Source organism: Apaloderma vittatum, unplaced genomic scaffold (genome assembly GCF_000703405.1).
Source record: "Apaloderma vittatum isolate BGI_N311 unplaced genomic scaffold, ASM70340v1 scaffold10030, whole genome shotgun sequence".
Lineage (NCBI taxonomy): Eukaryota > Metazoa > Chordata > Aves > Trogoniformes > Trogonidae > Apaloderma > Apaloderma vittatum.
Window position 1 is genome coordinate 170,464 of NW_009694857.1, and position 26,186 is coordinate 196,649.

Genomic DNA, 26,186 nt, shown 5'->3' on the forward strand with positions numbered 1-26,186 from the left:
ATTTCTCCAAAACAGGCTCCCTTGCACGTGTCGGTCATGCTTCTGCACAGGAGATGCTGTCACCGTCTTTTAAAGTTCTGCTTTAGTCAGGAACTCCCCTGACTGGCCCTAAAGTACTCTCCAGATTGGAAAATTCTGCCTCTTTTACACTATAACTAAAAAAATATAAAATCAAGTGGTTGGAAATGTCCTGTTAACTGTACCAAATTATAGCAGCAAATGAAAAATTATAAGATTCTACTTCAAAGTCTGTAACGCAGCTAGTACAAGACACTTGCTAACAAGTTCCCCTTCCAGCCTATGCCATTCTATGATTCTATGATTAAAAGAAGCTATTTTTATTTTCTGCTGTAATTCTCATCCTCTCGTGCTTCTTTTCTCTTATTCCACCTTAGTCCAACGTGCATTTTGAGCTCTCAGGGATGCTACTTCACTCTTGCTTATAAAACCATCTTTCTACCACATCACGATAATAACGAAGATACACCACAATCAGAGGAATAAAAAACACTAACAATTTTCACTGAAATTAATTCCAAGGAGTACCAAATCTGCCCTCACTTTGCTAGTTGCCACAGATAGGATGGATACGGATGGACCACGAGAATTTGTCAAGAAGACCTTCCAGAGGTGTTCCAGAAGGGTCTGCTGGCCCATGGAGGTGTGAGTATCAAAGATAGCATTAGTTAAAAGGGGATTTTCCTCCTGAACCACAGTTTTCCAGTGCAAAATTAGAAATAAGATTCTATCCAAGCAGATTCTATTGATTGCACAGAGGAAAAACACCTAATGCCAATATTCAGAATTCTCTTTATATTAAAATAGAAAATAATTAAAATTTAGCCAATGTAAGTGTGGATTTGACTCACGGTGTTGAAAAAAGCCAGTCTGATACACAGCATGTAAGATCAGCTGCTGGCCTACATCCCTTGCAACACCTGTGCACCAGGAAGTGGGAGTTTTATTTGTCTCCAAGCTTCGATGTACTCCAATACGTATTTCTACACAACATACTTCATCAGAATGTACAATGAGGAGAATTTCAAGTCAGAAATTATAGAGGGTGAGTATATATAGAGTAGTTGTGGCACCACAGGATGCAACACAGAAGGCACTCGTTGTCAGAACCAGAAAACAGGAGGATTAGGTCAGTAAAATTCTTATTCTGCTAAATCCTCAAATCCCTTCATCTCTTCTCATTGTCCGATAAGGACCACAGCGTGGTTGTTTGCTCTGGGAACACCAATACGTGCCCTGAAGAGAATTTCATATTGAAAAGAAGAATCTTTCTAAAAAAACATCGATAATTTCTGCTCAAAAAGTAGAAAAGCAGTTGCCAGATGCCCTTTTGAAATATTTCAATACACATCACACCTACGTCTAAGGGTGTCTATTCACAAATATCTCCTGCAGTATCCTTCATCATCATATATTCACACTTCAGTCATCATTTACTACATCGCTCGTGCTAGTTTGTGTACTCATCACCTACAGTAATTACCTTAAAAGGTTACAGGCTTAACTCATGTGACACATTCCTTTATTACACTGCATTTGATCAAGGGTCAGATGTACTTTATTTTGCCCTACGACATTAATCTAAAATAATCTTAAAAATATGACAATCACGTGCGCGAGAACGATTTCTCAGATCACCTCTCTCCTAAATTCAAAACGAAGATTACATTTAAGACACAAACACACCCCGAGATGTTCACACGCAACATAAAAGAGGTCAAAGGAAAAAAAAAAAATATCACCCTGGTTATTTTGCCTTCAGAATTTTTAAATATTTTCCCAACATCTCAGCAAAATTATGCATTTTAAAAAGACTGCAGGCACTGAAATGATTGTCAGTCATGCAAATAATCACTTACTTACACTGTATGAGTTTGGTTTGGATAAAGCAAATTACCATTTGAAAATAACTTGAAAAACACTCTGGGCTAAGAGCTTGCTTTATAAATTTTAGCTTGGCCACAATTTTTCTTAACCTTTTTCTCCTCAATCTCCACTCAGTCACTAGACTAATACAGTCTAAATTAAAAAAAAAAAACAACCCAGCATTCAATTGCCACAGGTGCATTCAACATTATTTAAAACAGGATCTTGTAAAGAAATAGTAAATATTGGCTGCAGCTGAAGGTCAAAACCAAAAGAACTTCAGAGTTATGCAGAAGCAGTCCTTTCTTCTGCTTTTTTTTCCCTATGATAATATTGGGCTTTGACTTAAAAAAAAAAAAAAACAAACCCAATCTTACATCTAGAGTTAGTTGTTGAATAAAATTTCTAAAAGAAACAATAGAGCTGATATTAAGCCCTGTTTCTAATTACTCTGCTGAAAAAAATTTACAGTCACACAGTTGTTTACGAATATCTTAATTTTCTCCATCACTTCTGAAAATAGATTTTTTTGATGTAACTTCAAGTGCAACAACCACAACAAAAACGTGCAAGGTATCCTGCTTTGTGAGATGAGATTTAAGACAAGAGCAGAACATTACAAAGAGCACATGGTAAGACGTGAGATCTTCCTACTTCACCGGTTTGGGGAGCAGTCTAAGGATTTTACCCATCTCAGCATCTTCTGCTTTGGACAAACGATCACTGCGTGTATGACTTCAGACTAATTAGTCAGGTCTCATCTGACCTCATCTGCCAAGGCTGACAAGTCCAGAAGAGGTGATTTAACGTATGAGATGGGGTTTTCATAATTTCATCTCCAAAACTAGGCTTGCATGACATGACTTCCTAAATTATGCCAAAAACCACGACACTCTGGAAATGGCTCAATATCAAATACGCTGAGCATCCAGCACTACTTCCTCACTCTTGAAAAACATGGTCTCTAAGAAGCAAGAATAGATCACAGAATCATAGAATGTTGTGGGTTGGAAGAGACCTCTGGAGATCCCCCAGTGCCACCCCTGCCAGAGCAGGGTCACCCAGGGCAGCCACACAGGAACGCATCCAGGCAGGTTCGAAAGTCTCTAGAGCAGGAGACTCCACACCTTCTCTGGGCAGCCTGGGCCAGGGCTCCGGCACTCGCACAGTGAAAAAGTTTTTCCTAATGTTTTTGTGAAACATCCTGTGCTCCAGCCTGCACCCATTGCCCCTTGTCCTGTCATTGGTCACCACTGAGAAAAGCCTGGCTCCGTCCTCCTGACACTCACCCTTTACGTTTTTATAAATATGAATGAGGTCACCTCTCAGCCTCCTCTTCTCCAAGCTAAAGAGACCCAGCTCCTTCAGCCTTTCCTCATGAGGGAGATGTTCAACTCCATCATCTTCACGGCTCTCCTCAAAGATCTAGAGGTACCGACCTCCACTGCCATCCAAGGGACACCGGAGGATTGACTTGCCAAAAAAACAGGTTTAAAGATTTAACTTTAGACACTCGTTTCTAAACGATTTGCACCAGTGCTTTAAAATGTGAAGTTCTCTCACTTACTGACATGCAAACCTTGAAGCACAGACATCAATAGAGCGCACGACCCCAGCTCCTGCACTGAAAATCTCTCTACCCTAAACATATATTTAGCCTTCGAAGTAACTCTACAGACAAACTGGTCAGGAAAAAAGATCTCAAGTGTGGCCAGAACTTATTATCAGATCAAAAGCCAGATTCTTGCAGAGTCATTACAGTGCTTTCCATCCTTATTTCAGAAAAAAAATAAAAATGAAAATGCACCCAGCACCATGTTGGTTTTAAGAGTATAATCAAATTGCAGAATCATACTCTATTTAGTGCTGGTCCCACTGAAGCAAAGTTCCTGTTCAGTGGGAGAAGAGTCCCTTATAACAGGAAAAAACAATTGTGCCAGGTTTAATCAAAAGTGAAAAGGATCCAGCGAATGTTCCCTTTGAGCCACATAACCCAGTGCTAATTTCAAGACGGGCTCTGAAACAAGGGTAATAAAAAACGTCCTTCAGAGTAACCGAGGGAAGACTCAAGAGCAACTACGGCAGCAGCTAATGCCAACATCTGCAAGTCTGTTCCCAGCTACGAGGATGCTTCTCGCCTACCTGGAAAGCAATAAAAGAAGAGGTAGGGGAGGGAGGAGGAAATAAAATCCCCCTGCCACACAGCGAGAGAAATACAGCCTCTTGTCTACAAGCTCGTGCTATTCTCCAGCATTTCCTTCTCCTCCCTGACCTCCCCTGCAGAAATATATACAGGGCTGAGGAGCCAGCGACTCCATAACAAATAAAACAAGTGGAAAATTGCAAAAACAAGTGGGAAATCACCCACCCTGAACGACCAAGTTTGTACGACACGCACGAAGGGCAGGCTCGGCAGATCAGATGCTGCCTGAATAGCCTCTGATTATTGAAATACATTTATCAATTAGTGAGCTTTGCATATTATCAAACTCTTCCATTAATGATGCTTTAGCTGATTAGTTAGAATGTCACCATAAATAGAGAGTTTTGACAGGCTGGAGGCAATTTATGATGTGGAAAATGTACTGACCTGCTCACATCAGGAAACCTGACTGGAAAATAAAGAACTTGGCACTTTGGTCTGATTATTTTTTCCAAGTCCTTAGGTCTGTGGTCAGGAATCAGCTTCATAAATTTTCCAATGGACGTAAGAAACGATTCCATATTGAAAGCAGAGTTGAACACCACAACATCAGCAACCAAACTGAAAAAAGTGGTTAAGATTAATGAACGTACTGCTGCCACAAGAGGAACAGAATCATTTTACACGCAGTGGAAAATACACATTCTCAGGACAAACAAAAGGTGCAAGTGGAATGCGAATTAAAATCGGTCTTTTCATGTGAATTAGGAGTAGCATATTTACCCTAATCAGCAATGTCTTGATTTCTGTCTTTTCGATTTTGGAAATATTTTAAAACTTTAACTAAGTAATAAATTACTATTACTAATCTTTATTAACAGATAAGGCCCGCTGCAATAATCCTTTGTACCAAAGGACAACTTACCTTTGGTTAACCCACCTTCAAACTGACCATGTGTTTCAGGTAGCAGGATACTAGAGAAATGGAATGTTACTTTAACCTATGTGTACATAAAAGTATACATATCTATATATAGATATAGATAAAAAATACATAGTACACAGTACACAAACAAGGTTTGAAAACAGTTGGGATATTAATGTAATGTTTTGCTCTTTACTGCTGTGTTTTAAAGTCAACTGGATCAGTATCTTTCAGACGTAGTTAAACGCAAACATAGGTATTATTTCCCCACTTGGAGTCAGTCTAGAGAAACCAAGAAGCTATCAAAAACCCCTGAAATATCTGGAAGCTTATTCTGGAAGTGCTGGCACAACCTCAGCTGCACGGGCAAACACGTAACACTAGCAGAGGTAAGAAATGCTTTACGGCCGGTTGGTTTATGTTTTATATTGTAATATGTTATGTTTTATATTGTAATACAGACCTATGGGTCATGAGATACATAGAGGACACGTGTTGACCAGTCACCAGGCTGGTGAGAAGTATATTTGAGGTGAGACGCTGTCACTCAGCCTCACTGCATCTCACTGCTGTCTCGTCAAGAGGGAGACCTGACACTGCTCACCAAAGCAGCAGGAGTGGTTTAAGAGAAAAAAAAAACAACAACCAAACAAACAACATTAAAGAGAGAAATAATCCTTTTCAAGCAGGTTGTGGGAGCTGGAATGCTTTCTGGAACCCCACGCTTTTCCCCACCTCTGCTTTTTAACCCGCTGGTCTTCTTGTCGTTGTACAAATGACCCAGTCATCTTTTCTACACTGAATTACAGACGACGTGAGATGAGACAGGAGCCCGGCACCTTTCTGGCACGTACAAAAGCTTCCAACACCCTCGCCTCTGCTTCTCCTATGTATGAAGTCTTATCTGCCCAGTTTTTTCATCAAGGTTCTGCATACCGCTGGCAAATTCGAAAGATCCCAACACTGGCACTGCCCGAGATGCTAAAAGGAATCTCAGCCATCATTGAAACAAGCGTGATTTTACTACACTAAACTCTCTAGAAATATCACGGAGAGAAGAAAATATATTCTCTTTGTTAATGACCTAAGGCACCAACTAGAAGATTTAAAGTGCCGTGATATTAACTATCTCCAAAACTTTTACAAAACTGGAATTCTCATTTTCCCATTTCCAATGGATTTAGGAGACGGGAAGATGGCTTTTTTTTTTTCAGATGGCCACTACAGTTCTGAACAGTACAGAGGAGATGGCTTCTATTTGTGGTTAAGAAGCACAAATGGAAGATGAATATTATATAATTATACTGAGAAGCTACTGGAGTTTGAAGGAGAAAGAATGGAGCACCTATAAGAGCTGTCTTTGCTTTTCTTATTTTAAAAATATGTATTTTGAGGACAAACATTTGTCAGCTTACAATAGATGTGTGAAAAACTGCCATAATAAAGCTAAATATATATATATATATAAAAGCATTCCTTGCCCCAGCGCCAAAAAAAAAATAAAAAATCACATCTCTCTTATAACATCCAAAAATGGCTGCTACTGTCAAAAGATCTGTGACTATACCTTCCCATCTTTGCTGCTCAGTAAGTGAAACACATTGCAAATGCTGTGGCAGAAGCAGCTACAAAATGACTAAAGTATACACAGATTTCATTATCTGAGAAACTTCAATACCAACTGGCTTATCTTTTAAAGATGCAAAAGCCTAACTTTTACCTTAAAACGCTCAATCTCTATTCCTAATAATTCTCATACTAACAGATAGGTGAGAAAGATCATGGAAATGAATTTATTTCAGTTCAAAACAACTGAGTTTTGCCGTTTCGCTTAGGTCTGTACAGTGCCTAAACCACAAAGCTTTTCAGCGCTGCTGTTATTAACTTCTTTAACTCAGACTCGAGAAATACATTTGTTTTTAGCAACAATAAAGGACCGCAGCCTTTAAAACGTCTGGGTATTTTAGCAGTGCACAATTTCTGAATACTAGATGAAGGAAATGTAAGGATTTATCTGGTATGTTTACTGCCCTCTCTTCACGAGAAAAGTGCCGCAGTACATTTTAATTTCTGTTTATTTCCCTAAATCCCTCTATACAATTTCAGTTGGATGCGGTAAAAGCTATGGCCAAGCACGAGCTGATTAGCTGCAGCTCTGCAAAGCGGCCAAGAGATAAAGCATCTCGCTCACGGTCAAAACCGGGTGAAAAACCCCGCCGTGAACGGGGACACCGTGGCAGCCCAGCGGTGGACTTCATCAAAAAGAATCGAGATAGGTTTATAAAGCAGATTGTTTCTGCCACAGCACTCCTATCAACCTTTCTTCAGGACTCTGCTGGTACCTCGGTTCAGGTCATCAACTACATGTAGGAACCCCTCAAGGCTTCCCATGTCGCAAGGCTGTAGATGGAAGGGACGCCTTAAAGCGTCACGAAGCGCTGTGAGAAACACGTACCACGAAAGAATCTGGTTGTAGCCGTACTGAAAATCCCTTTCTTGGCATTTTCGGACAGGATAGGCCAATTGGTTCTCGTGGAAGTAGAGGACCTTTTTTAATTTGCCAAGGTCGGGGCGTAGGGCAGCCAGTTCAGCCAGGTTAAGCACCGAGCTTGCAAAGAGGGTCCTGCAAAACAAGGAGAGCAGTGTTTACTGTCGGTGAGCATGCTCGCAGGGGTCACCCCTTTCCCTTCTCCCCCCGCTCCCCTCAAGAAAAACATAACCCCTATAGGGACACATCAATAGCTAAGCCTTAATACCATGTAGCAGCATTCGAAGTTTTGATCTCTTAAAAAGCAGCTGCTAAGAACCCAACTAGAAAAGCACGGAATCTCATTGGTCTCCCCAGCTCGGTTACAGAGAGATGCAAAATAAAAAAAAAGCTGGATGGATTTTATTGAAAAAGGCAAGAAAAGCGGTATCTGAAGGACAAATGGAACAAAGATAAGGCTGACTAGGGAATACTTTGCTTGCCAGTTTCATTACACTTTACTTCTTTATGCAACCAACTACTGAAATTCAATATACGAGCAGGAAACACATGTTCATGTTATGACATAAACCCCTTTGATTTATGCAGTGCACTTATCTCGTATGGTCTGCTTTTCTTATTTCCCCCCCTCCCTCCCCATCCTTTTTTCTGTTTTATTTTCACATTTTTATTAGGTATCCTCTGTAACGAAATGTTGTTTCTTGCACTCCAGCATTGCTGCAGCACTCCTGCCATTCCAGAGCCCGCGACGTCGCACGTGTCCTTCAATTATAGAAAGTGAGCACGAACAGCACTAACAATCTCCTATCTCAGCCTCGTAGAATTTACCAGGATATCAGAAAACGAACGTATTTAAATATGCAATATGAAATCATGATCCTACTGTAACTGCATTTCCCCAAAACATTCATGAGCATCTCCTGGCTAAGGTGGCATTCGAGTAAACCGAACCGAAACAACAAAATACTGAGATACCAGGTATTTACTACACATAAAACATTAAGCTTTAATAAACAACTTTTCACCATAGCATGTTTCTGATTTTATTTATTTTTTCACCATCCACTTGAGTGGTTCAGATTCAGAACCGCTTTATGCAACAATTCTTTTCAAAACTTTTCCTATTTTTTTCCTGCTTTGATTCCTATTCTTTATCCTATTTTATTCCCGTTCTTCCTATTTTGATGGAGATTTTGTGTTCAAAATTACTGCCAAAGAGACAGCACTGATATTAAAAAACTTCTGATTCTGGCTGTCAATCTTCAAACTCATTAATTTCCCCAAATAGCCACATATATATCTATATATATAGATAACTACTGATCTCATCTTTGCTAACACACTTCTTATATCTAAGAATCCTTCTTAGATAATCTGTACCTACAGAACAAACACTTCCTAGAGAACAGATCCTGTATCCATCTTCATCAACCTGAGTCAATGCTAATCTGAAAGGCTCATGAAAGTAAGAGATGAAAGTCATTGCCTTGTTCATCAAATATTTGATCGTCCTAAAGGGACCGTCAAACAGAATGCCAATTAAGACACAAGCTCAGGTTTATTATGAGCCATACCAAGAGGAAAAAAATGGTTTTACGGAAGTCATCACTTATTTGTCACAAAGAGTAATAACTTCTGGACTTCGTAATGACCTGGGTGCCAGACTCAAAGCAGAGGCAAGAAAGCTTCCTACAGGCAAAAGCTCAGAGACGGCTGCAAGTTTAGCACCAGAGTGACACAAAAAAAATACAAACAGAATAAAATATGCCCCAAATATCACAAAAATGAGGTGAAACAGTCGCTTGGCAAAATTTTGGTTATTTTTAGATTACGTAACAGTTTATCCTTTACTGATTTTTCAGAAAATCTGCACTGAGTTCTGGATTGCTGCATGAAAGCATCTATGAACTTGTCTGCGTTTGAAGGAAGGGGAGGGGGGGAAAGATGGTACATTGGGATTAAAACATGGGAAGCAACACAGGGCAAGGCAGAAAAGCAAGAGTAGAAGGAGAAGACAGTGGGGGTGCCTAGATTAACATGAGAAACGAGATCCAAGATTTAAGCTTAGACAAAACCACGTAGCTCTGAAATATTTCAACTCGGTAGGATGGACAACACAAAAACTAGAAGAATATGAAAAAAAATGGTTTTATCTACAGGAAAGGAAAATGGTGTTTGCAGTACTGGCTTAGACAAACTGGAGGAATTCAATAGCATCAGGCAGAGGTGGAGGCTGGCTTCTTGTAAGGTAAGAAAGCCCAAAAAAAGCATTGAAAGCTTGCAGGTAGACCCCAGTTTTCTCCACTGTGAATGGGAAGTGGTGACACTCAAGCATCAAGAGAAAAGTGTTGTGATTACTAATACACTCAGACTTCAGGCCTGAAATGACACTGCTTGAGTGTCTTACAGCAAGAAAAAAAACAAAACATATTAAATAAAAAATTTAAGTGCTAATACAATTAGAAAACACCCTTCCTGATTTGCTCGTGCAACTTCACCGCCTTTCCCGAATTGAACGCGCTGAAGAGGAGATGCTCTCGTGCTTGTTTCTTTCCTGGAAGAGAAGCTGCTAAGTACCAGCGATAGCCAATTTCTCTGGCATTATAAGCTGAAATAACACCTGACAGCCCGAGTCCCCGCGAACATGCCCACAGAGCAGCCGCGGACGTGGCTAATGGACTCACGCAGGGCACTGGAGGATATGCTGGAGCGTGTTTCCACTTAACACCTATTACAAGGGGAAGAAAGGAAAGTTTATTATAACGTACCACGCCACATAAATATATGTCAGTTGTCATTCCGCGTGACATCAACTTTCATTTTACCTCGGGTTATTATTTAAGTAATAAATCCTAACAAGGTGAGCTTTATCATCCCACAAAGTGTATCCGGGAGGTAGAGACACAAGGTGATGGCAAGAACGCTCGGAACATGATAATTCCTGACAGCTGCTGCTTGAGCACAAGTTAAATTGAACAGTTTATCTCAGCATAAAGATGTTATAAGGTTTTATGTTTAATTTAAAAAAATTAACATAAAACCCAGAGAAAGCAGAGTTAGGCAATCTTTCACAAACATGACATACTACAATCACTGTATAAGCTGGATTAGTACTTATTACCATGCTACTAGAGAATTAAGCTGGTTTTAGACCACCAAAGAGCTTTAAATTGCAACTTTTGTCTCTGTAAGAGAAACCTATATTTAAAACGTCTGCTAAATTCAAATTAACAGCTACATCATTAACTTACCATCTCACAAAATCCCCCATATTTCAACTGCTATTATGGCATTCTTATCTAGACCTATCGCCGCTGCAACGCATAATATATACCGTACCCTTCAACAAACATTGCACAAATCCTCAAAAACCTGTGTTGAAGGTCACGTTTCTAACACAACCAGCCTTGCTCTCCTCTCCCAGATATCCCCAAATATTTTACTGTCTTACAAATGACCTTCTTGCACTGAGCAGGACCATCACACCAGCAGTAGCCCCACTGCCTTGGAGGCTGGCCAGGTTTCAGGGCCACCATCCGGACAAGCTCCGGTCTTAACGCTAAGCCAGCGCTTAATCTGTATCACTTTGCAGCCCTTCTGACTTGTGAGGAACTACTCGTGTGAATTAAGCACATGCTTAATTCATACAGCTATTCATGGGAAGGAAGCTGAGAGCGCTCGCAGGTTCAGAGCCACGATGCATCACGGAGAACATTCTATTTTACACCAAAGTACTGAAAATCAGTAAAAAATAAATTACTAGCACACAAAATGACTAATGCAGGCTTCCATTTATATCAAGCAAATTACAGAAGTAAAGGTGCTAAAGTATTTTTATTTTGCTTTATAAATCTTCTTCCTGCCACGGAATCATGATTTATTCTTTTATAGCACTGCCCTAAATCTTTCAATTACATTCCCATGTAACTTAAGTAAAACCACATTTTGCCTTCCCCTTGGGAGAACACACAGGGCATAATTATTTATCTATGGATATGGAGGCTGAACTTTCCAATTCACCGGGCTCGCAGCACAGAATGAGTTTAAAACAGCACCTGATTTGCACTGGAATATTCCTTCTATCTGGCAGAAGCTTTGCCAGCACAAAGGACCAGTGGACATGGTCACCCTAGCCCAGTTCTCCCTGGAAAAAAAGGTACGAGCACTCCTCATCCACCAGATGCAGAATTACAATAAAAGAGAGGTTGATTTGGGTATCGGCATGCTGGAAGAAGTGTCTGTGTGCCAATTGAGAACTAAAACCTTGAGCTCTTGGCGGCATCAAATCCCACCGTACTTCTCTCCCAGGCCCTCTGTTCTTGCTTTGTCCTCTGCTTTGTTCCTGCAGAGTTTCACATTATACTGTGTCTACAATTTTCCTGGACATTGCAGCTGGGAAGCCTAACATCAGAGTCTCTTAAACCCTCAGGTTTTTACTCCAAAAACAGTTTTACTCTGGGAACGGTTCCACAGGAGACCACGTAGACATTACAACCCAACAAACCATCACCCCCCAACCACCCAACACAGAACACAGTCACGCCAGGGTCAACATCTACGATTTTCTCCAGTTGAGCAGAAACCCACCCAAAATTTAGAGCAAATACACCAGGGAGATGAGATGAAGGCAAGCAGGGTTTGGATAAGAAGCACCAAATGCCACTCTGCTACGTTGTCTCCTTAGAAGTCAAGGAAGAGACGAGAGGTATGACCATAAGCACATCCCACCTTGAGAAAGAAGGGATTCAAACACAACAGTGTCTTCAAGGTCCTCAAGATCCAACCTAAGGGCTCTGGTTCCTCCACCCTACATCCCTTGATTTCAATCATCTCTTCATTTCAACCCAGAAATGCAGACAAGTCTATGGATTTAGCTTTAAGTTCTTTTTTCAAATGTAAACTGTAAATCAAATTGCATTATTAATGCTGAGAATTTTAAACAGACCAGTTATTTTTTTTTTTTCCACACACATTTTTAGACAATCAGCTTGCAGAAGCTGCATTTTTATCACCGGACCAAGAATACACAACTTGCAATTGGATATAAAATGCTTTTCCATTTCCCGTTAAACAATAGATGACTCTGAATTTCTGAACAATAAATACTAATAAGTGATAATGTATGACAGTATACAGTATAATAAATAATAAATTAACTGTATTTTTTTGATGTGGAATGTACGATTGTCAAAAATGCTTATAGATATTTTAATATATGTCTCATAAATTAAGGTTTTCTACATAGAGCATAATTTGGAATGTTTACAGAAATAATTAAGTCTTACTATTCTAATGTTCTTTATTTTTCAGAACAAATCAAGAGGGCTGTCATGCCTTTCATCTTAATTAGGCCATGTGTTTGTCTTATTTATTTCTATGTACCTTCATAAACGTTTACAAATATTAATTGTGAAGAAAAATATTTTTTCCTCTTGCTGTAATTACTATATGTACATACAGTACACAGTGATAAATATTCATGGCTGCTACCAGTTCAATAGTTTTGGATTTGAGGTTTGCCTCGTACAATAAAGCACTGTAGAAATTAGTAGCTGGTTTCAAATTCATACTGTCAATCCTTTTTTTTTTTTGATATTTTTATTTAAAAACATATCCCCACTCATTTTATGTTACTTTGGACTGTAGCTGAAATTTTTTGTTCCTACTGGGACAGAGTTTAGTGACATTTTCCAGAAGAATTTACTGCCCAGAAATCAAATGGATTTTCCCATTCTTCCCAAACACCATATCCCCAAATAAAACTCTCCGCGTGCACAGCAACTATTTGACAAGTCTGGACTCGAATTTTTCAATTATTTGGGTTCTCTCTCAATTCCTTCCTATCCCTCTGAATCTTTATTTCAACCAGCTGACCAGAATACTTACGTACAATCAAATCTCAGAAGCCAATTTTGAGGACACATCCCCGTCCGACACAGCTGGTTACGAAGCAGGCTTAAACACTTAAGGCTATTTTTGATGACCTTTAACTCAAAGAGATACTAAAAAGGATGTGCACACAGTGAATCAAAACTACTTTTCTATTTAACATCAAGGAGCAAGCTCAAAAGAGACTCACTGATAAGACTTTTGAGGGGGCTGTATTTTGTTTGGATTGCTTTTAGGTAACGATGCTGAAGCTTCTGGAATTATTAAGTGTGCAGTACTCTTTTTTTTTTCTTTTTTTCCTTGATCTGTAATTAAATTTGGCTTCAGTTAATTACTGACAGATGCACATTTTTACTTTAGTGGCCAGATTGTTCACCATGGGCTACATCGTCCTCTCTGTTTCCATGAAGGGAGAGGTTGAGACCCAGCAGCTAGAGCTGCCGTGATGGGGGGAAGAAGAAAGCCACGAATCCACATCATCTTCCTCGCTCATATTTCATCACCATTAGATAATAAACAGAAAACATCTTATTAGAGCTAAATATGCACAAAGCAGAACCCACCATTGAAAAGTAATGATTGTCGGGAATTTTATACAAGATGTATGGACTAACTCTGCTCAAACACATGTTGTGATGGAGTAAGAAGAAGGCAAGCAGCAAGAAAAAGAAAGGATATAGTGTCTAAAGGCAACATATTCACCAAGAGTAAATATACAGGATGTATCCCTGTAGAGTGAAAAGGCTTTTAAAGTGTAAAACTGGTGCTCCACTCAATTAAATAACATTTAAATAGCATTATTTATTGTTTTAAAGTCTGCAAATTCATTTAATTGGGTATCTTATCTGGTCAACTCTAGAGAAAAGCCAAATACGTCAAATTACTGGCATGAGAGATGCCACGTGCCCAAGAGGTTGTAACAACACGAACAAGTCCTAAGATGACGTAGAACGCGACTGCTCAGCAGCAAATCTGAACAGCAAACTTTGAGGACCGTTACTTGCCCTCATCTGGTGTCAGTCTGGGGTCCAGGATGATCCAGAAGAGACAGTCAACATCACGGATATACAGACCTCACTGCATGACCCCACCGAAGGAGAATCTAACTCAAGTGCAGCACTGACCCACCGAAATAGCGAGTTTCCCTTAAAAAGGTGTATATGAAGAGATGCTCTAATGAATGAGAGAACAGCTAAGTAAAACACTGGATGATCTTCTCTTTTTTTTTTTTTCCCCCCCACAAGGTTTTGGGTAAGCTCAAGACTCAACTCTTCTCCTAATTTTCAGGCTCACACATTTCATATTTTCACACAACAGAAGCCCCATTCACTTTGCACAATTGCCGAGATGATGAGCAAGGTCTCAGCAGACTGGTTAGTTTTACATTCCAAGTGCCCTGAAAACCCTGTTCTCTGAAGCATTTCAGACTGGTCTGTGTGTTGCTTTACGCACCTTACTATCTAACCACTTTTTTACCAAATTTAAAGACTACCACTAAAAGGAACTTAGATTTTTCAGCAAACAGATTTCATTTTTTTCTAATATCCCACAGTTCTGATTTCATCTCACACAATCTATAAACATCAAATCCTTCAAAAAAACATTTTTATGGAAGGTCTTATCTCATTTCCCCCCCAAAAAACCTCACATTCCAGAGCACCAACCCGAGGCATAAGAACGGGGACCTCAAGAAAAGTGGGATTCTTCCCAGAAAACTAATACAGTCCTCGAAAAAACTCAGACTGTCATAAAACCTGAGCAGCTGGCAACTCTGTCACCATGAAGTATCCATATGGAAGACCGAGATGTGTCAAACTACCCAAAACGAGCTTGGATAGTGCAGAAGATGGAATAAATAATTCAGTATCTTCAACACTTTCAACAGCAGGTAGTAGATATGCTACCTGCTCCTACAACATGCCAAAATGTAACATGCGAGTGAGAGCGAGCGAGAGAATGTGAGTATCTCCAACCTGTTTTCATGAGGATATTTTGCTCGAGGAACTTCTCTTTTTAGAGGCATATGATCCGTATCAGATGTTTGTCAGGAGCAGGCAGCACTACAGAACATTAGGGATAACCTAGTGATTTTAAGATATATTCACAAAGCATATACTCCTTCATATACGAAAAAAAACCCAAACCCACGTATCTGAATTAAATATTACAAATAAAAAATGAGGGAAGTGCAAACATTTATTTATCCCAACTGCCCTTCACACTTCCATAATATTTGTTGCTGAGGCATAGTGGCAACTTTCCTGCCTTCACATAAACCCAGCAGACTATTCAGCGTGACCAGCGAACCAGCACTCAGATACAATTTAAATGTTTTTGCTCCGCGTTCACGCAATAGTTCAACTACAAAACTACACTGTGCAGTGTCAATCTTCTTTTCCTCTAAGAAACTGTCGCACACTGGTGCATAAATGTACATGATTTATATACTTATGGAAGACAAAGTGATGCTTCTGTTCCCTAAGAAATTAAAATAAGACCATTTAATGCTTAAAAGTCTCCAGATCTGTATTCAGAGGACCAAACCCCTACCCCGCATGGAGATATTTATCGACCAGTATTTCCCCAGAATCACAGGGACAGCAGGTAGACCAAAATTCAAAAGCGTATCAATAAGGAAAATGCCAGTTTTTGTGGATTCCACACTATTTTCGGCCACTATACTTTTTTTCGAGAGGTTTTTTTTTCCCCTCGGCAAAGCTCGCGCTTGCTACCAGATTTGAGCGATTACACCAAAAGGGCTGAATGACCGCCTGAAGTGAGATTTCAAAGAAGTGAGACAAATACTCTCCTATATTCAAAACCTGCCAAACATATTTCATCAGACTTTCAAAAAATAATTGTTTTGTCTGTTCTGAATTAAGCTTTAAGTGCTGGAAGAGAGGTTTCTCTACGAACACGGCTAAAGATCACAAAGGGGAGCATTTGGATTGAATGTAAGCCTTCACTCATATATTTATTTAATAAAACTTGCATCATGCCTGGCATATAACATACACCGTTTTCTTTCCATTCACAGAACATGATTTTAAGTGTAACCGGTATCGATGTCCTACAGTTTATTTCACGCATTATTATAAGAGGTTTTTATTTACAATGTCATCAGTGAAAGAAAAGGAATAAAAAAGGGTGTCTGAGCTTTGCAGCTCGGGCAAGGCAGTTGGGAGCCATGGGACCGACGCAAGAGCAGAGACATACAGGAGAGAATTCAGAGAAAAAGAGCATGTACTAAACTTGTGAGAGCATGTGACAGTTCTGAAGCTGAAACCTTTTTCCCATTTTTCTTCTCCAGCTCCTGGCTTGAGAGTTTTGCAGGGTTAATAACTGCACCACTCATTTACAGTCACGTTTGGTCAACTTTTATAACATGGATGTGTTCCCCGAATAAGTAAATCAAGCGCCAACACTGCAAAGTTTTGAGATTGTCCCTATGTGGAAAAATCCAGTCACAAAACAATAAACTACTAATAACGCTTCTAAGCTTTCAGGTGTTTTACAAATCACATTTCTCACATGCAACTATAATATTCTGCAACTTTTTAATTCCTTTTATCATTAAATAAAAGCGCCCAGTGCTGAACACCCATTATTCCCCAGTAACGTGCTGGAGAGATACGTGCCTTTGGGGTTCAAGTCATACATAACAAAGTCAGAAGAATATATGAGATGCTTTCTAATCTTTTAAGATTAAGAAACTGAGGTCAAAGCTTGCTTATCAAGGGCCCCAAAGAGAATCAGGGCCACAGTGAGAACTCAGAAGCCAAGCCGGGCTTGCAGATAAGCTAGCGTCACGATCTACTGATTTAATCAAGGCGTATATTATCACCCTATCTACGTATCTTATGGACCCTGCTCACCACAGCACCTGGCAGACATCCTGAAAGAAAACGTTATCTTCGTGGGACCGTACGCAGAGATTCTGTACTTTCAGATACTGCATTTTCAGGCAAGATAGCAAACGCTTATGTACGTATGTTTGCATGCACACACAGATACGCAACACACAAACGTAACACGCATCTATATGCTATACACACATATATTTTCTGCACTCCTATCAAATCCCGTCATAAACCTGTGAAGCATTTTGAATTAAGCTATTTAAACTGCATCCAGAAAAACTGTGGACAACAGCCGATTTGTTATCGCGGAAAGATCGTGCATCTCTCCATCATGAAAAGCTAAAAATCTGTTCCAGGTGGCTGGTGGACAAGCTTCTATCTGCAAACACTGAGTAAAGTTGAAATAGTTCTGGTCAAGGTCTCCAAATAATCCCATTTTTCCAGTGATGCCTTTGGACCGCACGGAAAGCCTGTCAGGGGCTCCCGAGAAGGAAACTTTTCTTGAGCCGTTTTGTCAAGATGACCAAAGATGTTCTTTGGAAAGTATTTCCAAACAAGTTCTGGAGCACTGGTAGCTGTACAATCATATGGGATTAATTTTCTGTATATATCTCTATATATCGCTGGAAGAAACAAATTAACTTTAAAATTCAAAGATCTTTATACAGCCCTGTGCTCTTAGGTACAAATATTTAAGTAAGCTCTACTTCCTGTCAAAACACTGAGATGGATATTAAATTACATTAAATTATTATAGATAACAAGTAGTAAAATTCCTCTTCTGCTTTCCCTGGGAGCTCCCGCGTCTCGGTATTTCTTGCAGAGTATAAAAGATAATTTAATATTATCTGCGATTCAAATTCCTGCTTCTATTACAACACTAAGTGTGTGCTGGATGTATAACGTCATGCCAGAAGTTGTCTCATGAATATCCACCCAAAAGGGATAACTCTACAAACTGTATTTATTTACTCCGTTCCTTTCCTTAGAATCTTAGGATGATTTCAGGATGCCACCCGTTCATTCACCTTTATTTCTTTTCTTGAAAAGGAATGAATAAACAAAAAAAACCACACACAGATGGAACTTAACCATTGCCGTTCCAAATGAACCCCAAATCCCCCCAACTAAGCCTTATTACCATCACTTGTATGTGCTCAGTATTTCCCCTCAAGAGGGGAAATGGCTTCACATATGGTATTTAAGAAAGGAATATGTTCAGCGTTTATATATTTATATATGTACATACAGACGGAAAATTTCCCTTCCTCTTTCTGCCACAGGACTTGTGGACTGACTGGATGAGAAAGAAGCAAACCAGTAGATAAAGTATAAAAAAACCTTAAATTTCTTCCTCCCTTCATGCTCTCGTGTTTGGATAAATTGCCACAGATCTTATTAGCAAGTATAAAACCAAGGAGGAGCAGGGGCACTAGTAAAGAACATCAAGCCAAAATTACAATCCATCAGGGTGACACAGTGCAGTGTCCTGACCTGTCCCCACCATAGACCTCCTTAGGGCTACTGTTTCAAGGAGAAATAAATGAAAAAAAAATAACCAAACAAGATTACACAGGAACAGTTCAAAATTGACATTTTCCAGCTTTGTGTCATGTTACATTATTTGAACGAATCTCAACTTTTAAAAACATCAAAACACCAGAGAAAAGTGAATGAAGGCGGGGGGAGGGGGGGGAAGGAGCCCTCCTAAGAAATCAGACTCCTACTGGAAGCAAGAGAGCCACCCACGTTGAGTACCAATGGCTTTAAAAATCACTATCTTCTTTTTTTTTGCCGCTTCCATATGAAAAATGTTTATTATTCCATTGGCAATTTTCACCCGTGACCCCACTCAGCTCGGACACGTGGTTTTTGCATGTTCACCTCGGCAGAGTCGCTGGACAAAGTCCAGGGTGCCCACCTCAGCTGCTCTCCCACCCACACGACCTTCAGGGTTCAGGAAGCTCAGCTTTATTGAAAGGACATAGTCCCAAAACGACTGGAAAAGCCCTTCAGAAGGACAGAAAAAAAATACACAGGATTTTCTTCAAAGTTACCCAAGAAATTCGAAGCAGCAAGCACTTGATCTCCCTCTTCTCTCCACTCAACAGCACTTACAGAAAGCCAGCCCTTAACCCTTCTGCACAGGAAAAATTCCCTTTTATCTTCCATTTTTACCTGAAAGGCAGACTAGAGTTGAGCTTTTATGTACAATGAACACAAACTGGACTTTTTTTGCAACGCATTAAGGCTGCGGTCTCCCTCCCTCGACAGGAACGCATACCTGAATTTCCACTGAAAAACAACAAAAAAAAAAAATCAAAAAAACTCAACGATTTTGCCCTTCTGATTTAAGTATGGCATATATTTAACTCAACGTTCATCTCTACATGTTCTCACTGTTTAAGAACTCGGCACAGGTGTTATTAATAAAATATATTTTTTTTAAAAAAAAAAAAAGAAAGGATGCGATCCTACGAGCTTTGAAGCTCACACATAGTCTAACTTAACCCAGCTTGGGCTCATCTGGTCTTTAAACGACTCCTTTCATGTGGTCAGCCCACGAGCCATGCGTACTGCCGCTCAATCACGCCACTGTACATCGTCAGCGCGAGGATGATTTGCATGATTTGCATTTCCTGTCCCGTTGGAGCTTCAAGGAGCTCTAAGCACCACGTACAAAAGAAACCACCGCCAAGTACTGCAAAGATTTTAGTTAAACCAGATGAGGCTGTTTTAGTCAGGCTGCCAACACTGGGGAGGAAAAAAAAAAGTCTCAGGGATATCCTGTTCAATAAGGATTTATTTGGAGGAAATCTGAATCTCAGATTCATAACTGTACTTTGAAATTATGAAAGCTGTATGAATTCGTTAACAAATACAGCCCTGCAGAAAATAGTTCAGCAAGAACATGATTTGGTTTTTTTCAGCATTCCTTAGATTTTGGCACCACGTTATTTTTGCAATTGATTTATTTAATAGTATATAAATGGGTTCTGATTACGTTAGTTTTCCTGCAGTATAAAACTAAATCTAATTAAACCAAATTCACTGAGTGCTGGTTCAAATTTCTCCCTATGAAGAGATCTTTCGGTTTATCACAAATGATCAATAAAAGCTGTCGGACAAATAACTATGATACAAACAGCATTACAGTGACCTTCAATGAATAAGTACTAAAGAAAACAAAAAATAAAAAAATGCACCAGAGCCTCGTTGTCATGAAAAACAGAGACAGATGGGGAGACAGACCTATATGATGCTACAAATAGCTGAATATCTTGTAAGGATTTCAAAAAATGTTTAAGACCTAGTCAATAATTTGAAAAACTAGAGATTTACTTGTGCTGCTCTACGTGAAGTTCACCTGAAATTCAGGCCATAATATAATGATTCTAATCAAGCTTCCAAAATAACGATAAAAATACAGAGTGTCCGTAAAGCATTATTAAGATCTCCGCCAGGCAGTGGCACAATTAATGTCATTATTTAGTACAAACTCTGTGTTAGAAAACATAGAAGATATTAAGAAAGTCAGCTTTAATAGCTACTTTGGAACTAAGATGTATCCCGGTCCCAACTCATAAAGGTGCGTGCACAAACCTCATGTGCATTATTTTATTTTACAGTAAGTCTGTCTTTAAAATGATAGATAAATGCAAACATGGGAAAGATTAATAACTAATAACGTGCTGATACAGGGAACGGCCTGGGAGCAGCTACAGGGCGTACATCACGTATGCCTGAGAGCAACCCCGAGAGTCTGCTCGAGCACTCGAGGAATCTGCATATAATCAGCCTTAATCAAAACCACGGAGAACTCCCAGGGCTCTTCGTTCCACGGGACAACACATTTTTCGACAACCAAGTTGCGCCTTCCTTTTTCCACATCGCTCCAACGCAACCCAACACGAGGAGTGGCAGGAACCGTAGCCGAGAGGTTAAATTCTGTCCTGAATCCAAAAATTCCATTTATTGTCTGCAAATATACAGAGTCAAGAGCAACGCTGAATCACAACACTTACTTTCTATATCGTGACTGAGGGATTCAGCAATCGAAAAGGTTACCATAATAAAAATGCACGCTGTCATTTTTCCACTTAGAGATCCCCTGTACAACGCTCTTATTTAAAGGTCAGCTAATTTTGGTATGGAAAGCAACTAATAACCTTTATTAATCCTTAGGCTCGCAGTTTATCTAGCGCACCAACCAAATAAATAATACACTGAAGGAAGATGCAACACAAATCAAGCTGTTGGATGCAGTCTCTATTGCATGAGGAAAAAAAATAAAAAAAAAAAAATCTGTATTTGCAATAGAAAAAAGGAGGTCATTAGAAATTTAATGTATGGTTTTGTTTTGTTTTGTTTTTTCCACTGGAAATGACAAAGCATGTATAGACAGAGCTTTTTAGAAGCCAGGCTGCTCGTCCTCCCCCATGCTCCAACATGCTGAGACTACTGAACGAGATACTAAGTCCACTCATGTCCAAGCACAACCAAGAACCTCAACTGTTACACAGCACTTTTTCTATTTTTCTGGTTATTTCCTAAATTTGCGGGACATGTACGATACTGGAGAACATAACGAAGAATTTTGCTTACAAAGTTTTTCTGCTGTCTTTAGGAAAAAAAAAAAATGCCTGAACAATGTGAAAATATCAAAGTTAAAAATATGCGTATTTATATTTTATTCTCATGGCATGGCTTGTATGAGAAGGGCTATTAATGTCGCGCACTACATAAAATGACGCAAGGATATCCACTGGTTTATTAAGCATTTTTGTTTTACATAAGTAGATCAGAACGCAGCACTATTCATCAGCAGCCTTTACTAGCAGAGTGCTTTGGGTGAGTTTGTTCCTAAGAAACATTACAACGCTTGAAACTAAAAATAGCCCGCTATTTTTAGCTATTTAATCACACGAGGGGGGAAAAAAGGCACTCTTTCTGTCGGTCTTCTTTAATTTACAAAATAATTCCGTAACGCGCCCTTGCACCTTTATCACAAAACTCCCTGGCTCACAAGCTCAGGGCTCGCGCGCCGGCTGCGAGTGGGAGCAAAACGGGTTCGAAAAAGATTCCAGCAACAATGGTCTTGTGACTAAATCAGAAACAGAAGTAGAAGTCATGAGCCAAACAGATACCTATCGGTTTCCTTGAGCTTAATCTGATTAAAACATGGCTCTCAAAAATGTTAAATAGAATGCCACGTCAGAGAGCAAGCAAATGATAAAAATAGTTCATGACAGGAAGTCATTATTAAACCGGCGTTACTCGTGTATCTGTTATGGAACTTTCCCTGTAATTTTTCAAGGTTTCCCCTTATGCTTTTTCTGGAGTTGCCTTGTTACGCTTTTTCTTCCCCCCCTCGATGGTGTGTAAGTTTGAGATGTAAAATAGAAAATTATCACCACAATTTTCCAACTCTATTCTATCTCAAGTGTCATACAGCATCTTGTCATTCACTTTAACAAGGAATCACATAATATTCAGAGGCAGAAAATTAATCTAAAATAGGCAAGTGGCACTACGTCAAAAACACACGTGGCATCACAGGAGAAGAAAAAAAACATAACAAATTAATCTTAATTTCAAGGAGTTCAATAATGAAAAGATCTTTAAAAATATTCAAGTAGCAGGAAAAAAAATCTAGGAAAAGCTGCAAGGAATGACGGGCGAGCTGTTCTAGAGTCCAACAGAAATTAAAACAACAAAAGCGTTGATAATAAAGTACCAGAGATCAACCTTCATGTTTTAAAGAAAGTTTACACAAAGCAAATAAAATTCAGCTCCCTAAAAAAAGAACATAAACTCTTGATTACTATCCTTCCTGCTATTACCACCCCTCTCACAGCCACCCTCTGGATTATTGTGCCTTTAGAGAAGTTCATAAAATAAAAACTTGCAGCATCTTGTCCTGCTGCTAGTTACAGGAGCCAGAAAAAAGCTTTCACCAAAAAAAAAAAGAAAAGAAAAAAAGGAAAAAAATATGCACACAGAAGGAAAAAAGTACTTTAACAAGGCTAACTCAAATTAATAAAAAACTAGTTTGAAAAAGGAAGTGAATTCAACACACTGCAGCAGCCACCCCAAAGCCCCTTGGCTTCTTGTGGAAGAAAAGAAGTTGTAGATGCAATTAGTTGTCTCACTGAAAACAAGTATTTAATCCCTAACCATGGTTCAGGAAGAGCCTGGATTTGTCTGACCACCCGTGGGCTGCCTTCCCAGCAGAAGGACACCCAACCGCCCCCGAGCCACTTCTTGCCCTCCCCGCCGCCGTGCGTAGACACTCAACAACCGGCAGGTTTTTTTTTAAGTCAAACTCGGAATTATTCACTCCTGGTGCACTGCAGGACAAGCACATGACATGGGGAAACAAAAGGGTTCTTCAGAGACCCATCTAGACACAACCAAGGCTGGTCTTTAATCAGGATCCAAGTGCTGCCCCCCTAAAATTGAAGGGTGACAACGCATCATGGGAATAATGACAGTTTTTAAAGATAGTAGAGTCACTATAGGTGTCGCAAGCGTTTCCTTGATTTTTGTCCTGGGTGTTGGTGTATTCACCCTGCAAGAGCCAAGCTATGTCTGACTCAGCATTCCAGGGAACGTGCATCCTATTTACAGCAGCGCTTAAGCTTTATTCCATAAAGAGTCTTCCAAGAGCACTCACATCTATTCTTCTTAATATCCCTCCCCACATTAAGAGAAGATTATCTAATACAGGGAATAATCAGCTCATGGTCTTACTACAGTCATCCTCCTTGACAAAGCAGGAGGAGGAAAAAAAAAAAACCAAAACGCTCGACTGCAAAACATTAGAAAGTCGAGGTTCAAAGCAACCACATTTACTGAGATCAACGCAAATTTATCGAGACCTCGACACCACAAGAGCGAGAGCTGGCTCTTGATGTAGAAATGTCTCTGCTGCTCAACTCAAAGCCCGCAGCTCTGCCAGGACACACACAATGTCACAGCCCGAAATGCCGCGAAGAAAAGGCGGTGAAGGTTAAACCAGAGATGGCTGTAATGTTCATTTTAACATTTTACCATGCCGGAACACAGTAAAACACAGAAATCAAAGGAGTATGGAGAGTCAAGATGAACTAAGCTGGAGTCACCTGCAAACCAGTCTGCAAATGGTGCCTGAAAATACTTCGAATGCTCTTAAAAAGGGATCAGCTAACAAGAGAAATTCCAAAATCCTGAAGGGTGTGCAATTTTGCCTTCCCTCGCTCCCCAAGCCTGCAGCAAGGACACAGAACGGCAAACCGTCAGGGCAGAAGGAAGAGAGCTCACTTTTTTCACCACAAGTATGTTGGCAATCAAGAAGAAATACTGGTTTTTCCGACCAATTTCTCAATAAACATCAAAAATTACCAAAATTATACTATCATGTCATCTAAAATGCTGTCCTGCCATCAGAATTAAATTGCTGCTTAACTCACAATACTGATATAGAAGTATAGGCTAATAGATTATCAGTGTTTTATAGTACTAATAAGAGCAGCAATACCAGGTGTGCCCATCCAGGTGAGAACCAAATGGGTAAAATTCAAGCAGTCCCCCCCAAATTGGTGCATATTCGCTCACAACATACCTTCCCTCATTTAACAGCCCTCCTCAGATCTGTTTTGTCTATGTTACCCTAGGAAGTAAGACATGCAAGAGGAAAAGAAGCATTCTTCTGGTTCTCAGGAGCAAAATCATGTACGTGTAGAGTTCTACGGAGGGCCAGAACACCTCCCAAGGCTAAATGAGTCACCCACTTTGGAAGAATGACCTGTAATTAAAGAAGAATCTGCAAATATCAATTTCAACTGACGACACTGAAGGGAGAAGCTTCCGACGTACAAAAACCATCGATACATCATACAATGGGGTCGCTTGCAAAATAACCTCTCACCTCAGGAAATTCTTCTCTTTAAGAAGCCCAACAAAAACAATCGAAAATATTGCCAGAAATTTCAACCCTGTTCCATAAACTGCTTGAAAGACATGACATCATGCTAACTACCTAGACCCGTCTGGTTGATACGAGTCCCAGATTTCAGGCTGAAGACTAAACTGCAGGAGAGCAGAAGGGTGCAAATCTACAGGTCATCACAGGTGCTGAACCACAAACCTGACTCGCCAAAGCCTGCGCTGACACCCCAGCAAATATAGAAGGTCTGGCAGAGGCTGACAACACAAAAAACAAATCTTGCAGTATTTTTGTCTTCTTCTCAGTCTCCTTGAACTGGAAGTAGGACACCTTTCCTTTAACTGGACCAGACCTAACTGCTCCATCCTCTAGTCCCTGCATTCCCAGCTCTGCTTTCCTATTCCTGGGCATATTTGCTGCTGTGTTAGCAAAATAATTAACAAGCTCCATGCCCTGGTGGGGCACCATTGTCTATGTTCTACCAGTTCCCACAGCAAGCCACATCTCCCTTTCCTCCGTGGTTTCCTCTTCCATGTTGCTAGACCTGAGCTGTATGATCTTAAGCCGTTTTATACAGCTCATTTCTACACCTTACTCACCTAGAAGTATCTGCCCACTTTCCCCTTTCTAGCTCTTCACCATCGCCAAGTGCCAAGGACTTGGCAACCCAACACTCACAAATCAAGCTTCAAAGAGGCAATTCTGAATCGTCTTGACTCAGGTTGAGACAAGAAGGGGCAGGGACCCCCAAATGCATTGCTCGGCGCTTCTGCGGGAAGGAGCAGATGGGCGACCTCCAGATGGTCGCCAACCTCGTCTCACCGATTTCAACATCTGCACCTTGGATTCCATCTCAGAGGACAGTCCTGAGACAGACCGCAAGTCGCTGCCCACAGCTCCTGGCTGCACAGCCTCACCACAAGCCAAAGCATTTTGCAAAAATGCAGAGTGACAAGCCTGAAAAAGGTTAAGATTAATTAAAGTTTGTAGCAGGGCACTGCTGATAAAAAAAGCTCAGAAGTAGATATTATAGAGAAATCAATCTTAAATTTTTATATATATATATAATT

At 40.0% G+C, this 26,186-nt stretch overlaps 1 protein-coding gene across 1 annotated transcript in view; it reads right to left on the reverse strand.

Moving 5' to 3' along the window:
* Positions 1 to 26,073, reverse strand: part of GTDC1 (glycosyltransferase-like domain containing 1) — a gene marked incomplete at its 5' end in the record, with an annotated part of 103,636 nt that extends 77,563 nt beyond the window's left edge. The window contains 5 exons of the mRNA XM_009868979.1: positions 4,475 to 4,648; positions 7,408 to 7,575; positions 19,474 to 19,484; positions 20,944 to 21,168; positions 25,939 to 26,073. Of these exons, the coding sequence (XP_009867281.1) occupies positions 4,475 to 4,648; positions 7,408 to 7,575; positions 19,474 to 19,484; positions 20,944 to 21,168; positions 25,939 to 26,073 (713 nt within the window). The remainder of the gene's footprint in view (positions 1 to 4,474; positions 4,649 to 7,407; positions 7,576 to 19,473; positions 19,485 to 20,943; positions 21,169 to 25,938) is intronic.
* Positions 26,074 to 26,186: the final 113 nt, after the last annotated feature.